General features: G+C 41.7%; 2 protein-coding genes across 3 annotated transcripts in view; both read right to left on the bottom strand.

The window, feature by feature from the left end:
- Positions 1-800: 800 nt before the first annotated feature.
- Positions 801-15,163, bottom strand: zfyve9b (zinc finger, FYVE domain containing 9b). Its single transcript, XM_061683275.1, has 16 exons — positions 15,085-15,163; positions 11,073-11,671; positions 10,885-10,984; positions 10,566-10,768; positions 9,137-9,248; positions 8,062-8,184; positions 7,805-7,960; positions 6,520-6,744; positions 5,634-5,716; positions 4,458-4,562; positions 4,240-4,390; positions 3,770-3,850; positions 3,403-3,565; positions 2,181-2,286; positions 1,919-2,098; positions 801-1,172 (listed from the first exon to the last, which is right to left on the bottom strand). Exons 1-16 carry the CDS (start codon positions 15,146-15,148, stop codon positions 1,011-1,013), a joined length of 2,613 nt encoding a protein of 870 aa, XP_061539259.1. The 5' UTR covers positions 15,149-15,163; the 3' UTR covers positions 801-1,010.
- A 599-nt stretch (positions 15,164-15,762) lies between these two features.
- Positions 15,763-18,326, bottom strand: part of btf3l4 (basic transcription factor 3-like 4) — a 5,371-nt gene continuing 2,807 nt past the window's right edge. For both annotated transcript variants that reach the window (XM_061683502.1, XM_061683503.1), the window contains exon 6: positions 15,763-16,912. In XM_061683502.1, coding sequence (XP_061539486.1) covers positions 16,866-16,912 — 47 coding nt within the window. In that variant the 3' untranslated portion in view covers positions 15,763-16,865. The remainder of the gene's footprint in view (positions 16,913-18,326) is intronic.

Below are 18,326 nucleotides of genomic sequence, written 5' to 3'. Positions count from 1 at the left end.
ATTGCTTCTCAATGTCATAACACCAATTTGGTTTTTAGTTGGTTCACTCTACTAACTTTTGCATCAAAAGTCCTGTATTTTTGTTTTGTTTTTAAATTACACCAATTCTTATGACTGGATTCCCCCCCGATATATTTAAATATTGCTGTTTTTATTTTTATTTTTTTAACTTGCAAATTATCAGGACACAATGTAGTTTGTACACCACTACAACTTACTATGCAGTAATTAATACAGTTGAATAAATAGCTTATAAGTAATAACTTACAGACACTTGTTTTGAATTTTGCCTGCCGCTCAGCTCCTTGTTAGAAAACATTGTGCACAAAGCACCTGAAACACTTGAGTGGTCCGGACTTGACGGAAATGGCATGTGGCATGACCTTAACAAGGCCTTTCATGCTCGAAAACCCTCCAGTGTTGCTGAATTTAAAAAAATAAAAAATAAAATAAAATTCTGCAAGGAAGAGATGTGAAAGACTCATTGCCAGTTATAGAAAACGCGTTATTTCAGTTGTTGCTGCTGAGGGTGGTGAAGGTTTAGGGGGGCAATTACCTTTTCACACAGGGCCAGGTAGCTTTGAACATACCCCCCCCCCCCCCTTTCATAAATAAAATTTAAAAACTGAATGTTACTTGGGTTATCTTTATCTGATATTTACATTTGTTTAATGAGCTTATTAGCTTAGTGGGGAAACTATCCAAAAAAAATAAGAATTTGAGAAGTGGGTAAATACTTTTTAACGGCACTGTATTAGCTCTGCAAACATCTTTCCATAGAGAGAGGAATCATTCTCGTTGCAAAGTTTAATTCCAGGTTGACATTATTAAATTCAAGAACATTCTTCCATCTTTCAGGCATTCATTCCATGTGCATCCACTACTCACTAAGTCATTCTCTTTGATTTAAACTAGCGGGGGCTGAATCCAGCCTCTATGTTAAAGTTAAAGTAAAAGTTTCGGGGGGGGGGGTCGTCAAGATGCGATTAGTTTTGCGTTTTGTGGTACTTCTAAGTGATGTACTCCAGGATGTAAAAGATGAGCTCCATCACGATGGGCTCGTCGCCTCTCTTGCGCCCCCTGCTGTGGATGACGGGGATGAGCGTGTTGTCCAGGGCGTTCAGGTACTGAGGTGGGAGGGGATGGCCGTTGCTGCCAGCCACGAAGCCCACCTCAAGTTGCAAACAAAGAAATGCATGCATTACATTATATCAAAAAATATATAGAATGGGTAATGACACCTTTACACACTTTTATGATCTAAAACAATATATATGAGAATATATGATAATATGGATACAATTATAACAACAATAATAAACGCCTTTAAAAATCCCTAAAAAAAGAAGCCCAAATTTATTAGCTGAAATAATATATGTGCAATAAAAAATTATAACAGCAATAATAAACACTGAAAAAAAATGATGAATTTGTAGAACAACAACAATAATTCATCCATCCTCTTTTTAATCTGCCTGTATTTCCTGTTCCGGAGAACAATGCAAGAGCCAATTTGCAAAAATATCCAATCTGAAAAATTCTGAATGAAAAGATTAAAAGTAGAACAGTAATAATAACAACAATAATTTAAAACTGTAAATGTGAACTTTACTAATATCCATCTCATACCTCTTATTGAATATTTTATAGACTCCAATGTTGAATGAAATTACCTTTTTTGTTGTTGTTATACTGTGATCTCTATACTGTTTGTTGAATTGTATAAATAAATATTACAAACAGCTGTCGGTACAAGACGGCGAACTACAACAACAATAAACATTGTTAAAGGAATACCTCTCTGACAGTTTATTATAATCTTTGTAAAGTCAGAATGTGTTGTTTCTCTTACTGGAACATGCAGGTGTGCTTAATGAAGTGCCCACTGAGTGTATAAGAGGCGTCCAATCACACTGACCTGCTGGGGGTCAAAGGTAACACGCAGGCCCAACTTGGCCATGCCGTCCTCCTTGAGTAGTTTGAGATACGGACACAGGGCCAAGCAAAAGGCCCTGGCGATGCGTTCCGTGAGCCGGTTGTGTTCTGGTACGTTGGCCGCTATTCCTTTCGGAGGCTCGGCCCGCTGCAGGTAGAACACCTGAACGCAACATTCATTTAAAGCGTTAAAAGAAGTTTAAAACAAAAAAAAACAAAACAAAAAAAAAATGAGTCACACACACTTCTGTCCAGTGGATAATCTTCCCATTTTCTTTGTATTCAGATTTCTGGAACATCTTTGTACTGCTGATGGACTCCATGGATTTACCATCAATTGGGCTTATAACCCTGTGAACCGCAAGAAAACACTTATTTTATTTTTAATTACTATTTTTGCTTGTAGTTTAGTAACACTTAATAAAATTCGTTCAACCGACACAAAGTGGCAGCAAAACTGGTACGACTGCAAACTTCAGCTCATTGAGTAGTCTTCAATGAACTGAACATGCATGTTTTTGTCTACTTTTTAACAGTTTTATTGGCACCAAGTTGGCGTCTAAGCTCTACTATTGCCAAAATGAAGCTCCTCAACTCACTTCTACATATTTCCTTGGCACTGCTTTTGACTAAATGAAGCTCCTCAATTCACTTCGAAATAGTTACCCAGCAAACAGATGTCATAAGATGGTGCCAAATCATTACTTTTGTCTAAATTAAGCGCCGTAATTCACTTCAACATAGGTCCTTTGTACGAAGATGCCACAATATGGCGCCAAAGCACTATTTTTTTTTGCCTAAATGGAGGTCCTTAACTCACTTTAGCATATTTCCTTGGCACTGAGACGCTGCAAGATGCCGCCTAAACACTGCTTTTGTTCAAAAGAAGTTTCTCAACTCACTTCAACATATTTCCTTGGCACCTAGATGCCACAAGATGGTGCCAAAGCACTGCTTTTGTCGAAATGAAGCAACTCAACTCACTTTGACATAGTTCCTCAGCACTGAGATGCCATAAGAGGGTGCCAAAACACCACTGTTGTCTATGTGAAGCCCGCCAACTCACTTCAGTTCGTTTGGCGCTATCTTGTGGCATATTTTGCCATTCGGTACATTAATCAATATGAATTGTATTTTATTTATTTTATTTTATATTAGTTATGGGCCGTGGAAGAAAGCTGGAGTACCTGGAAAACAAGCACTGGGAAAACACGCAAACTCCACACAGGTGGGCTGTGGCCTACATTAGAACCCCATATGCCAAAACTGTGAGGCAGAAGTGCGAAGCACTAGCTCACCGTGCTGCCTCTATTTGCAAGTCCGTTCATGATTTATTCAGAGTACTGTACACTCTCAACCTAAAAGTCACTACCAGGCCCTTTAATAAAGGATTGGCTGTGCGTGAATGGAGAGTTGGATAAAGGGCAAAAAAAAACAACAACTCCCAAGCAGATGGAGAAGCCCCACCCTTTATTGAGGGCGCAGTTGGCCTCCACCCACTGCACACAAACGAGCTCCTGACTGTCTGTTTGGTCCACGCGGCCACAGGTGACGGCGTAGTCCTTCATCTCCCGGAGCGACCTGCGCAGCTCTGCCATGGTCTCCGGGGTAATCTGCACCATTAGTCCATCTGGAGGGGAGGGGAGGAGGAGGCACGCACACACACACACACACACTAATTTGTCAACATTGACAGACACAGTGACAAAACAGGCTGTGCAAATAAACACACACGCAAACGCTTATATGAGCAAAAATACACAATGTGGATGAATGAAACGTGTAAATAGCAATAATATTAGCAAAATCCCCCAAGTCGTGGAGGATATGTTACCTTCTAGGATGCTGGACTTGGCAAAGTAACCCGCAGTTGCTTTCAGTGCACTGCTGAATATGAAAAAACATGATCCAGTCACTGGAGAAGAGGAGAAAAGGGACAAACAAACATGGTTATAACACGTTATTGGGCAAGTGTTTAAGGAATCTACGTGATACTGGACTTTCACTTTTTACTGAACTAATGAAATAAATGAACTTGAATAACAGTCCAATTAATTGAAAATTGAGATTCCTCAATGGACGTAAATTCAGGCCGGACTAGAGCGCTCATATCCAGTGAATCTCGAAATGATTCATATTATCGTTACAATTTGAATAAAAGTTGATTTGGACTTGTTGAACTAGTATCCAGGCATCAAGGTGGAGAAGTGGTTAGGTGATTGGTTGATTTGAAATTGGCTGAAAATTGCTTTTTTCATCGTGTCCCCAAAAAAATCCAATATGGTTGAACGTGTGCTGCGTTACCTGTGCGCGGCTGGTTGTGGATGCTGATGGCTTGCGTCTGGTACTGGCCGTCGTCTCTTTGCACGCAGATGAGATGAGAGTCAGCCTCCTCGTTGAAACACGCCCCCACGGCCAGGACGTGCTCGTTACACTTGTTCATGGCCTTCATCAGCTGTTGTAGCAGGAAATGCATGCTCAAACGTTTGTTCAAATGATGCACTGAAAATCTTCCATCTGACCTCGTTATACCCAGTAGTTGGTATCTTTATGCAGGTCCTCCGAGCCTCCAGGTCCACCGTGAGCCCGGGCACCATTGGGAGACTATAGCGGAAATTCCTAAAGTCCTGCTCAGGATGGAAGGATGGTTGCAAAGTAGCGGGACTTTTTCAGTAAAGATCTGGAAACTTTCCATGGTAGTTTAACGCGATGTCATTGGAATATTTTCTAGATTTTTGTTATGCGGTGTTTCCCAACCTTTATTGAGTCAAGGCGCATAGTCCCAAAAATTACACAGTACAGCCTACAGTAATGCCTTGCGAGACGAGTGTCCCGATTTACGGGTTTTCAGAGATATGGGCCGTCGTTCAGCCGATTGTTTTGCTTTGACTAGCGAGCAGAAATTTGAGATACAAGCACTGTATGGTTGCAGTGAACTCTACTCACTTCACAAGAAACAGTTAGGCAGAAATCTTTAAAAAAAAAAAAAAAAGAGGCGTCAAGCTATTTAATACCACTCCCAGTTGAAATTTACTGTCTAGTTAAACATAAAACAAAGAGAATTACGTGTATTTAAAACAACCACATAACTTTGCCTCCAACTTCACTAGCTTAATGCTAACACATAATGGGAAACGTCATATATAGGCAAACAAATAGCATCTACAGCATGTGATAGTATTATAACGTTTGACGCAGCAGATATTTGAACACAAACGGTGACGCAACACATGTAGACAGACGATATAACAACACTCAGAGGCATAAATGATTTCTCCTCTTCAAAAAATGACTACTATTGCTGCAGTTACTGAGTGACTGACAAAAGTTCTCCCCGTTTGTGCCTGCATGACAGACATCAAAAGGAGCCGCAACCAATTAATCATGTTGCACAAACTGTTTAGTTCTTTTCATTGTATTGATTTATGTTATTACTATATGATTTTAAAAAGTAAAAGGTTATACAGTGCTATTTTCTTCATTAAAAACACACTACAGTTTTTTTGTTTTTTTGGGAGGGGGGCTGAGACGGATTAATGACATTTCCGTTCATATCAATGGGGAAAGATGATTTGAGGTACAAGTGTTTTCAATTTACTGAGCTGCAGCAGATGTCAAATGTCAACGTCAATTCCTATGGAAAGCTTCCAACTAGCCCAAAAAGTTGCAAGTCTGAACAGCACACAACCGTTACTCACCACTAGAAGCCTCATGACTGTGTGGCCTATGTCCCTGAACAAAGGCTTCCGAAAGCGCACGCTGTACAGAGGACAGGGGTAAACTGCAAAAAAAAAATAAAAAAATAATAATAATAATAATAACAATCAAATAATGAAAGGGTGGCTGAAAGTGAAGCTTGAGGAAAATGTAGAGCAGAGCCAGCCAGCCCAAAGGCATTAGCCCAGGAAACACCTGCTTAGGACGCCCACGACCTCGACGGCACCCCCAAGAGTAATCAAGAGTCAACAAAGTCTGGAGTGGTATTTATTTTTCATTTTTTGGAGTAGTATTGAAGAAGAACAGAACCCCAACATATTTGCACTCAGCACATTTTTACAATATTTTAAGACCTAATTATTCGACTTTCCATTTGTTTTATTAAATGTACTCCTGTTCAGGTATATTATTATTTAAGTGTTTGATTGACATTTTATTGTTATTTTATTTAATACTCTCTTGTGCATTATAAGTTATTTTGAATTTGTCTAAGTTTTTTTTTCTTGCACTTTATTGTTGGCCCTTCTGTTGCAGTATTTTAGGTCTTGATCAGTGGCACTCAAACATTTTATGCCATGTAAGACCAAAAAAAGAAAATATGTGGCTGAATGAAAAAAAAAATGGACTTACTTGATTCTATTAAAATGTGTTGTGCATAAAGGTTAAATAACTATACATAAATAAATAGTTAAAAACAAATATTAAAAAAAAGACAGTTGTTAAAGTTTAATCCAAATGTAATATAATTAAATGTTAAACACAGTAAACCATCGCTATATCGCGGTTCACCTATTGCGGATTCAATGCATAGCAGATTTTTTAAAATTCATATTTATATTGCTGATGGAGGCGTGGGGCAGAACTCACATCGATACTCGGCACCCAGGCGCAGCATGAGGCGCAGGGGGAACGTCCTGGCCCAGACCACCTCGGCCCTGTGGAGCAGCAGGCCGAAGAGGTACGGCTGGCTGGGCAGGGGCAGACCCTGAAGGGACTGACGGGTGGGACGGACAAACAAGAAGCCCGCGTGCTCGTCGCTGCCCAGGAAGCGGCTGCCGAACAGCGACAGTGACAGGTGCTTTATCGCCTTCCCTGCGGATGTGAAAGAAGAAAGGACGACGTTTTGAGTACACGGGGAAATAGTGCGGAATGGAGTAAACAAGGTCTGACAAGGCCAGGACATAAAATATCCAGCGACATCGGGATCATAAATGTACTTGCAAGTGGGTATTAACAACAATACAAATCTCAAATAAAATTGGATTGAGCCACATGCTGCTTCACCGTGACGATGTTAGCAGCCTGCTCTGGTGAATAGCCGTTAAATTGTGATATTTATGTAATCTGGAAAATACAACTGAGCCTGATTGGACTGGCGTGTGAATGGTTCGAATCCCGTGACAGATGAAACTACATACGGACATTTTAACTGCTGCTGAAGTACCCTTGAGCAAGGCACCACACCGCCCTAAACCCCAGCAGCAATGCATGAAACCAGCAATACACAGCAGACTGTAAATGACTAATTGCGCTTCAGTGATACATTTGTGATGAGCTGGGGGGTAAACCATAGACTGTAAAGAAGGGCTCACCTTGCATGACCCCCTTAAATGTCACATGGGCCACCGTTTGACAAGAGCCATAGAAAGTGGGGGAAAAAAACATTTTAAAGAAGAGCTCATCCAGGAATTGAACTTGAAACTTCTCACACCCAAAGCGAGAAGCAAATGCCGAGACCAACGAGCCACAACAAAGAGCCAGCGATTTGAAGAAGGAATCATCTGGGATTTGAACCTGGCACCTCTCACGCCCAAAGAGAGAATCTTACACCTAGATCAACAACTAACCTTGCAGGACCCCTTACTTGTCACATGGGCCGCCGTGCAACAACAGCAAGAGAAAGGGGTCATCCAGCATTTGAACCCAGGACGGCTCAAACAAGAATCATACACCTTGACCAACAAGTTTGTAACCAGGACCTCACACTCAAAGAAGAATCCTCCACCCAGACCTACGAGCCACACGGTACGGTTAACAACCCCCAAGTTGTCACGTGGGCCACTGTGTGACAAAAGACTTTGACACAGAACTCATACTAGATAGGTGAAGAGTACCTAATGAATTGTCCTTTGTATGTTTGTGTGTGTCTCACCTGTGAGGCTGTCCCTGTACAGCTGGACGAAGTGGCTGAAGATGTCCCTGGGGAAGCTCTTCTCCTCGGGCAGACACTGCAAGAGCACCATCACCTCCACCTGGCCCACGGCGTGCATCCCTTTGGTGGTCACGCACCAACACTTCCTGTTAACATCTGTCCCACAAGCATGCGGCATAATCACGAGTGTCAGTCGGGGTCAAGTGGGGGAGAGGGGGTGGTGGTTCAGTAATTTCAAAATAAATCAATCAATTTACAGTTGACCATCTTGACCATGGCGAGCAAATTGGCATTGAGGACGAAAACCAGAGAGTTGGAGCGGCCGCTCTCCAGCTCCTGGATGAGTAGCGTCTCCGAGGGCTGCTCCTCCACGGTGTAATCTGAGGAGAGACCAGATTAAAGTGCTTACCGAAGCCAATTATTTTGACATTGGCCTTGTTATCTATGGGATAAATGTATTCACAGCGCTTGAATAGAAATCGCCGTGCAATTGTTCTGTCTCGAGTCGCAAGGTCAAGCGACTTTAAATCTTACAGAAATATTCTACAGAAATCCCGTGTTTGATAAAACAGTGGTGCCTTGAGATGCGAGTTTAATTCATTCCGTGACCGTGGAAAGCAGTCATAAAATCATGCAAGACACCATTTTTTTTATTTCACTTATTGTTCAATACATTTTAATTGAATCTTAAGAACAGTTTCCCCCCCCCCCCCCCCCCCCCCCCTATATTTGAGTGCAGAGTTAATATGCAAGCTGTGCATAATGTTTCAGTGCCTTAAAATAATAATAAATATACTTTTTAATAGAATCTCGTTTCCGGTGAACACTTTGGCCTATAATGTTTTTTCATGTTGTTCATTACGATTCATTACATAGAAAGCGATTTATTTATTTATTTTTTTGTTGGTGCTGTAAAAAGTTTGAGAACCACAGATTTGAGACATTTTACAACGTTACATTAATATACCTACAAAATTTACAGATGTTTTGGTTTTTGAAGAAAGAAGAAAAAGCACTGGACGTGCACGTGTACACCCACATGCGGTGAAGCTGCTTCATAATATCCACTAACAACCCAGGCTACACTTAGCTCCTCCCCAACATTCAAAGATTCTAGTCTGTCAGTTGAGATGTATCACTTCAACATACTTCCTTAACTCCAAATAGTTTGTCTTTTTGCCAGGGTTTTGGCACCATCTTGTGGCACCTTTCCCAAAATGCACAAATGTGAGTTTATCGGGTGAATATCTGAAGCTAGGTTCCACAGACAAAAACCGCAAATAGTTGAATTAGCGAATGGCGAAGCGCAACTACGCAAGGGGTTCACTGTACCTCCCTTGACTCCTGTGGAGGTGAGGATAGGCGGCAGGCCTTCCTGCGGGATGAGGTTCGATGAGCTGCTCACGAGGGTGGACGTTCGCCAGCTTCGAGGCGCACACGCCTCCTGGGGCACGGAAAAGACAAGCGGCAACGTTCGGATTCAAATTGAAGATTGGGATTAAGAACAGCATTGAGAATTAAATGATTCCAATTATGTCTGTGAGCGGTATGGTGGAGGTTACAAATTAGTTTCAAATCAAAATCAGTCTTTAGGTCTAGTCTAGTCTAGTTAGTCTTATGCCGAGCTCAAGGATTGATGCTGGGGCTGAGAGTTCAATTTAAATTTAAGACTGAGATTACAATTGATATCAAGATTGAGGAAAAAGATTGAATTCACATTAGGGATTCTGATTAGGAATGAGGGTGCTTTAAAATGATACGAGAGCATTTAGATGAAGATTGACAAGAGGCAAAAAAAAAAAGGACATTAATATTATTAATCAAGAGATTGAGAATAAATTTTGCTAAAATTAAATCCAAAATGTAGTTTAATTTTAAAATTCAGAATTATTCGGAAATAATGTTTAGGATTTGGGCCAAAATCAAGATTAAAATTAAAATTCAGAAACCGATTTAAGATTAATATTAGCCTACCACAGGATCTGAGATTGAAATAAAATTTGGTCCAAGAATGAGATTTGAATTTCCAACAAAATGGAAGGAATAAGGTTTCAATTTAAGATTATTATTAACAACAAGTCTGAAACTCAAATCAAGATTCAGATTATATCTGATATTGAAATTGAGATGAGGGTTAGATATGACAGTGAGAATAGAATTTCAATTTCATTTGAGAGGTTTAGGTCTTTTGGGACCAAAAAGCAGTGGGATTAAAAATTTATTTGTTATTATTATGTTTGAGACTATTTTTTGTTTCACATTTGACCAATCCAACGGCAAGATCACATTCGACCTAACTGCAGGGTCACAGTCGACCCAACGGCAGGGTCGCGTTCGACCAAACGACGGGGTTGCGTTCAACCCATTTTGGGGTAGACAGCCCCAACCCAACACGTAGGGTCAAAACCCCCTAACCCAGACCTGCTGGTCTAAAATATCCACTCGTTGGCTCGGTCCAACTTTAGGAACACATCGGGTTACCCAAATAACCCATTTTGCGTTGTTTTTGACCCAGCCGTTTTAGGGTGTATGAGATTGCGACGAATTCAAATCACAATAGACTTTGCGATTAGGTTTCCAGATCGAAATAAAGATGAAAATTGATAAATAAATGGAGATTGATGAACATTGAGATGGAAAACAAATTCGAGATTAGGACTGACATTGATATAAAATTGTGAGCAACATTCAAATGGATTTTGAGAGATGGAGATTGACAGGATTAAGACTCGGGTAACTGTTTTCTTTTGTGTGATCCTACATTAGCGCCCCCATGTGGCCTGGAGGCTCTACTGCGCTGCGGCGACCCTCCCGGACCTTTGGCCGTCTCGCTCTGCGGCGCGCGGCTCACCAACGGCGAGAACGCGTGCCCTCGGACCGGCGTAGTGGGAGCGGACTCGGACTGCTTGTCGATGAGGAGCTCGTCTGCAAACCACACCCTCCTTTTCCCCCTCGGTGATGTGCCTGGGAAGAACATTCTCGTTGTCGTCGTTGCACCGTTTTAGAAAGACCCCAGTTCCCACCGCCCCCCCAAAGAAAAGAGACAATCGGCTGAGAAAAATAAAACATAAGTGGCTCACTTTTAATGAGGGTTGAATGACAGGAAACACAAACCCGCCCCTCCTTGCCGTCCAGATGTGTAAGTCTGAACTTCAGGCCGGAGCAAAGTGCACAAAACACCTGACGACACACACGTGCGCATGCACACATATATTGAATGACTTCAATAGTGCACAAAACGGCAGCTGAGACGGCGTACGAGCCTCACCTTGCCGCAGGCGCGACAGTGGTGCCTCCGCTTGGTAAACGTGAACTTGACGCCGCACTTCATGCACACGTGAGCCTCGGTGTCCGGGATCCAGACCGGAGCGACCTCCCCCAAGGCGTTGGCTCGATCTTTGGTCAGGATGCCAACCGGGCTGGACTCGTTATCGGGATCGACAGGAGAGCATGCGGAGGCTTTTCCTGCCTCCCTGCCATTGGACACAATCTCTAAGGGTTGATTCTGGAGGTCTTCGGGTTCCTCCATCTCCTTCTCCTCGATCACCGATTCCTCCTTGGAGGGCAACGTCTTGAGCTTCCTCTCATCCTCTGCCAGACTCAGAACCAGTGGACCGGGAGGACCCTCACCCTGGCCTTCGCCCCACGGGGTCACCATGCAGCCACCTTCCTCCATGTGGAGCATCTTCGCAGAAGGTTTTTCTTCGCTTGGTGTCACGGTTTCATCCGAGGAGGACTTGGAAGAAGGGGCTTCTGGTCTGATTTGCCCTGATTTGGACATATTTCCTGCATCTTTGAGCACCAGGAGATAGGATCTGCTCAGCCAGGGCAGCTCGGTGTCACCGAGGGATTGGTTTTCTCCATCATCTGTTTCAAGGAGAGCATATCGTTAGTCTAATTGCATTTGTGAAAGTTTCTGAACAAAAACAAGAAATTCAAAAAACAAGAAGAGTCCAGCTTCCTCGATTCAATGTTTTGAGAGTAACAGGAAATGGATGACTGAAAATCTAGACAGATCATAATGCCATTCATCCATCCGTTCTCTTCCGCTTATCCAGGGTTTTGTTGTTGGGGCAGCAGTTTAAGCACGGAAGCCAAGACTTCCCGCTCCCCAGCCACTTCATCCAGCTCTTCTGGGGAATCCCAAGGTGTTCCCACGCCAGCTAGGAGACATACTGTAATCCTCAGTGAGTCTTCCCCAGGGCCTCCTCCTAGTGGGATATGCCCGGAAAACCTCACTTGGGAGGCTTCTAGGCAGCACCCTATTTAGAGCTTCTCACCCTATCTCCAAGGGGGAGCCCCGACACACTGCGGCGGAAACTCATTTCGGCCGCTTGTACCCATGATGTTGTTCTTTCGGTCATAACCCAAAGATTGTGACCATAGGTGAGGGTAGGAACGTAGATCGAGCGCTAAATCGAGAGCTTCCCCTTTTGGCTCAGCTCCTCCTTCACAACGACAGACCGATGCAGCATTTGCATCACTGCAGACGTTGCACCAAGTCGATCGAGCTGTCGATCTTCCGCTGCATTCTTCCCACACTTGTGAACGAGACCCCAAAGTAGTTGAACTCCTCCACTCGGGGCAGGATCGCTTCCTCCACCCAGAGAGGGAACTCCACCCTTCTTAGATGGTGGACCACAGCTTCAGATTTGTAGTGGCTAATTTAGCTTTTAGCACGCACATTGGTGTATTTTTTTTTTTATTGATATTGTAACAGTATATCTAAAATGGCTTCGGCAATTATGATATTGCGCCAACAATACTGAACATCATTACGCAGAAACAAATACAGTGGTGTGACAATTTTAACCCTTACAAGCTGTTAAAGTCAAATTAGACCCATTTTGACATTAAACAGCAATTTTCAAAAATATATACCTTAAATGTCATTTTTTGCATGCTGACATTTGTTGATTTTTCCAAAAGGTACCCAAAATACATACAAATTAAATTGTTTTAAAATGGCATTTTTTTGTATCGGTGCTACAAAGTTTGTGTACACTAAGAGTGTTCAGTGTCAAATTTGGCCTACATCTACTGAAATGGATTTTTGCTTTACCAGTAAATGTAAATGAAGGAACATGGTGGTAACGGTGGGATGGTGGTAACAGCTTTCAGGAGAGAACTTGAAACAATTCCGAGAACATTCTGTGTTTCCACCACATTTGCACAGGTTTCCGCAGAAACAAGCAGCTGTTGGTGTCTGAAGGGTCACGGGTGAAAGAATAAAATGGCACAAATACAAGGAAAAGAAGTCATACAGAAATCGGATCTGCACCTGTAAAAATTTAATTGTACCTGAAAAATTGTAGTTTTACAATATTCTTTAATTTTTTTAATGTGTTTTTAATACAAGTAACTGCACAGTACTTCTACTTAAATACAGATCGTGAGTACTTTTTCCATCTCTGCACACACCCAGACACAGGACATCCGTGTTGCAAAACTCATCATAAAGGGAGGAAGGTGCACATTCACAAAGTGGCCATTAAAGCACGTGTTGAATCATCTGTAAATCGCCCTTGAGAGGCGTGCGAGATGATGTACGGGCAAGCCTCAAAAGTCACCTCCAAAGTGTCATCAAGACGTCAGCCTATCGCGCCCGACTGCAGCGAAAACCAATGACAACGCACAAATGCAGATTTTGGTTTGGGATTAAGACTGAGGTTGTTTTTTTTGTTTTTACATTGCAAAATACAATTAAGATTACAGCAAAAATTCAAATACAAGGAGACTAAGATTGTGATTCATGTTACGAGTGATGCTAGGCATAACATTTGATATTAAGATTACAATTAAATTTCAATTAAAAATGTATATCAAGATTAGGTTTTACATCTAAATTAAGAATAGAATTAGGGTTGTGATTAAAACTGAAATTACAACAAGAGTTTAGGACTGAGAATGTGATTAATATTCCAATTGATGGGAGGCCTGACATTGGTATTAAGATTACAGTTACGTTAACATTTGAAATTTACATTGGAATTAGGTATTAGGTCAAGACTGAGAATAAAATTCGGTCTGATATTAAAAATAAAATTACAACAAGACTGAGATTAGGACAGATTGTGATTAAGATTATGATTGATACTAGGCCTGATATTGGAATTAAGATTACAGCTACGATCACAAAAAATGTAAAAAAAAAAAAAAAAAAAATTACATTAGGATTAGGTTTTATGTCAAGATGAAGTATAAAATTAGGTTTGAGATTAAGGTTGAAATTACAAAAGAACCCGATATTAGGACTGTGATTGTGATTAAAATGGTCGAACAGCAAGATAAAGATTACATCAGAGTTTAAAATTGAAATTGCTGCGGAGATTGCGATTAGGATTGAAATTGTGATTGAGATTGTGACTGTGCAAGGCTGGAGTTTGGTATTAAAACAGAATTAAATTGAAATTCCAGATTACCTTCATGATTAATGAGCTCTTCATGGATTATGAGGGCGTTTAGGGAATAATTTCCCCCCTGTAAGTGGTCCCTGCACCCAAAAAAAAGTTTGAGAACCCCTCCATTAGAGTGTCAAGTGAATTCAAAACGTGTAGTTTATCATGGGATTTTCATTAAACTGTCGGTATTACAGTGTGTGGCGTAGGTTAGTGAAAGCCAAGCGCGCGTTCCGATTTACGAACACGTTCTGGTATCGTCTCAGCGGTAAGCGTCGTAAACCGAGGACGCCCCCGAATGGTCAGGCATTTCCCTGCTTAGTGACTCGTCCTAACGTCAACATACATGCACAGTAATTGATTATTACTGACGTATCACATTGCAGCGCACATGGCAAAAGGGGAGGAGAAACACAAACGCTTCATTATGACCGCACGTCTTTGAATAAGACAATTGCACGCGTTTTTGCAACGCAGCATCCCACGAAGTGATGTATTAACGTCACGTTGCCGGACTATTCTGGATTAAAACATGTGAATATGGTTCCAAAAGTGTCCCGCTTTCTGCAGGTTGTGTGACGCATTGAGTTCAATCCGACTGGAAACGCTACGAGCTCGCCAATGCGACACTCACCCGGCAGAGTGAGCCCCAATGGGGCACGCGCATTATTACTCCTATTATTGTCTGTAGTTATGTATTCATTCATTTTGTGAGGGTGAACAGTAGGAGAGAGAGAAAAAAAAGCGCGTGCTGGATAAATGCTGCATCAGCGCTTTTCGAGCACAAACATCATCGTCGTCATCGTGACGCACAAGGAAAGGCAGAGTGGATGAGCGTAACAAGGGGGAAAAAAAGAAGAAAAAGAAAAAGGCACTCCTCACCTTCTGTGCTGCCTCCCAGGAGGCTCTCGTTGTCGTCGTCCCGTGCGGAGAACAACTTCAACATGGTCTTGCACTTACTTACATCACAGCATCACACCGCAGCATCAGCACCAGCAGGAATGATTGTGATGGGTTGGGGAAGGAAACGGGGGGGGGGGGGGGGGGGGGGGGTTGCCTCTCAAACGACCCCCCCCCCCCCCTCCGTCAGCGACCCCCTCCCTCCCCCCCTTTATGTTTCTCTGCAGCTCTTCAAAAGGAGGAAACTCAAGAGGTGAGTGCACAAATGGCCCATTGCGTCAAAGCTGTTGTGACGTCACGCGCCTGAACAAGATATTGATGGTTGGAGTTGATATCACACTAAGAACATATGCATATCAAACTGAGAGCATTCTTTTTTTTTGTTGCTTAATCAGCTACTTTTGAGCAGTGGTTCTCAAACTGGGGTCCCTGGACACCAGGGGTCCGCTAGCCAAAGTTTGGGGGTCCACAAAATAATTTGCAATAAACGATGTGCTAGAATTTAAAAAGGGGCTGTTTTTCTGCTGCAACTGTGGCCTTAGACAAGGTGTAAATTATTATCAACAGTTTGAAATAGGAGTCAGTGTCAGTAAAAAAAAAAAACTCAGAAGCCCCCCCCCAAAAAAAAAATACAAAAAGAAAACACATTATACGAGTTGGTTATTCTTATTTCCACCTTGGAGATTTTTTTTAATGAGTTGGGCAGGGTTTAGTTCACATTAATGGTGGAAAAATTATTAAAATAATTTATCTTGGTCCCATTTTTTGAATGACAAAAACCTGACATTTGAACAAGGGTGTGTAGACTTTTGACAACTGTACATATGGAGATAAACATACTAATTACTCCCCCTAATTTAGCTTTGGGCCAATTAGAATGTCTTAATACTTTAAGAACAGTCAGATTTGGTGAGAATAAAAGTTCCTTTTGCCAGAACAAAAGGTATAATAGTATAAGATAAAGTTCTTCCCTCATTTAACTTTTGACTTCAATATCAGATATCTTTGAGAAATTCACATTTTTGTAAGATTGCAACTTTTTCGTTGGGGACAAAATACATCTTTTTGGTCTAGGAAAGATTTATTTAGTTTTTTTTACAATTTAATTCTCATTACGTGCGTTTGAGCTGTTGCCACTTATACTAAGGTTGGACATCTCCAACAGGGACCTGAAAAATGAGCCAATGACTGTAGACTTACGCAGAAACATAAGCAAAGCGGATGAATACATGCTGACTTTTTTTTTTTTTTTTAATAAATCCTGTTTGGACACATTATACAAGTCACAAGAGTGGCTGGCGCAGAGTTAAATTGCATTGTAATCTGTATATTGATAAAGTAATGGCAAATTAGTGCAAAATAAAAATTCCTGCAAATATGTTATGTAACTCCAAACACTTAAGAGTGTGATGCAGGACCTTACTACAAAACGTATTTGTGTGGCTGTACCTAATGCTGCAGCCATACTGTTATGAATCCTTTTTGATTCTTCATTTGGTAATGATGATGATAGCGGCCTGTAAAAATGTTAATCCTCTTTATTTTACTTCATAAAACAAACAAAACAATTAAGACATTTAAAACAACCAAAAATGTGGCAACAACTGAAGCTCATGTTTCGTTTTAAAAGCCAGTTAGCCAGCTTGGACATCCGTGTAAAGAAAAGTCTCTTGTTGTGTGTGTGCGTGTTTGTGTGTGCCCATTCTGATATGTCTGAATAGTCGAAGTGAAAACATCGCAGAGTGTTTCTGGTTTCATCGCAGTCAGGTGGCTTCATTCTTGGATGCTTCGTCAAAGTTCTCCACCAAATCTGCACGGCAACAACAGAAAATCATTTTCGTATCCAACATCTGTAAACAGGACAGTGCTGCATTAATTTATGTGATGAACACACCTAATGGTAATTGGGAATAATTAGAGTTTATTTTTCATCTCTTTTTGATCAAAGTCAACTCAGGCCTGATTCTCGGATGTCTCTAAAAGATTATCCTGAGCAAATATTCTGTGGTGTGGGGTTTGTGAACAGGTTTTTTTTTTCCTCTCCGTGAGCCGTTCACAAGTGGTGATGGAGAGATGGTTTTGTGTGTGGCGTGCTGTTGGCGATACTGTGTACACCACAAACTATGGGGCATAGTTTCCCATGTGCTGAAGTCAGAAAAGGCACACAGCTCCATGTTTTTCTTGCTGCGCAGTCTCCCCTGCTCTCAAGTATGTCACTTACGAACCCTCGTACCAGCTAGGCACTCTGGGTGGAGCAACCCTGAGGAGAGTGTTGAGGTGAGCAGGAGTTTGTACCACGGGCTGAGCGCATTAGCTCCACCAGCTCGTTTAGTGACACACTAATGTAAAAAATCGAAACGCGCAATATGCCGGTGTCAGCGTATCACCAGTGCTGAGGCGTTCAGTCATGCACACGGTATTGCTTGTGAATGTACCGGTGGACATGTCATCAGCAATCTGGCAATGATTAACTTACGTATCTGCTTCATTTTAAGTTAAAGTGTGATATATTTTCCAAATGGATTTGCATGCCATTCGCATGTCTCAGGAAAACTCCACACTCCAGGATTTGCAGTCACCCTCAGACTTCAATGAGTCATGCCTCGTTGCTGGGTGTGCACACATGCGGGGCATACATAGGATAAGTGTGTCAGTTATTATGGGAGAATATGCATATGTTGAAGGTGCACAAGCCAGGTGTGTAAAAAAAAAAAAAAAAAAAACAGGCTTACACCAAATGGGAGAATATGGCCCTATATAACAGTAAGAATCAGCGATTAGATGAACACCATAGGAGGAGATAATTATTGGTAATCGGGATGAATTTGAATTTGTCCAATCAGCAAAGTCCCAATTATTGGATGTCAAAAAAATGTTCCTGTTGTGTGGGGATGTGTTTAGAGCAATGTTTCTTCCCCGATTTGCACAGGGCCAATAATAGTAAATGTTAAACCTGTTCAATATTTACAATGGCCAATCCTTATGTGTGCGGTCAATACCGAGATGGGCCGAACCACGGACTCGAACTGTGATGTGAAATGATAGCCAATCAGGAAGCAACCTGAAAATGCCACTTTTGCTGAACACAAACAAAGGTGCCAATGATTGTGTTGAGTGTTTGGATAACTACACACAACAAGACCAGTAAGAGCATCCAGGTACATTTTTATCTCACGTCATGTGCGGGTTTTTTCACATTTAAAAAATTGGTTACTCTTGTTAAA

Source organism: Phycodurus eques, chromosome 8 (assembly GCF_024500275.1).
Source record: "Phycodurus eques isolate BA_2022a chromosome 8, UOR_Pequ_1.1, whole genome shotgun sequence".
In the NCBI taxonomy this organism is placed as follows: Eukaryota; Metazoa; Chordata; class Actinopteri; order Syngnathiformes; family Syngnathidae; genus Phycodurus; species Phycodurus eques.
The sequence above is the reverse complement of the archived record's forward strand: the minus strand, read 5'-3'. Positions and strand labels throughout refer to the sequence as shown.

What these genes read in the sequence shown, in the direction of transcription:
- zfyve9b (XM_061683275.1), bottom strand. Translation starts at nt 15,148, where the DNA reads ATGTTGAAGTTGTTCTCCGCACGGGACGACGACAACGAGAGCCTCCTG. An exon ending in ACTGTCGCGCCTGCGGCAAG is followed by an intron (nt 10,985 to 11,072) that starts GTGAGGCTCGTA and finishes GTGTGTCGTCAG; the next exon opens with GTGTTTTGTGCACTTTGCTC. An exon ending in CATGGTCAAGATGGTCAACT is followed by an intron (nt 7,961 to 8,061) that starts GTAAATTGATTG and finishes CTTGTGGGACAG; the next exon opens with ATGTTAACAGGAAGTGTTGG.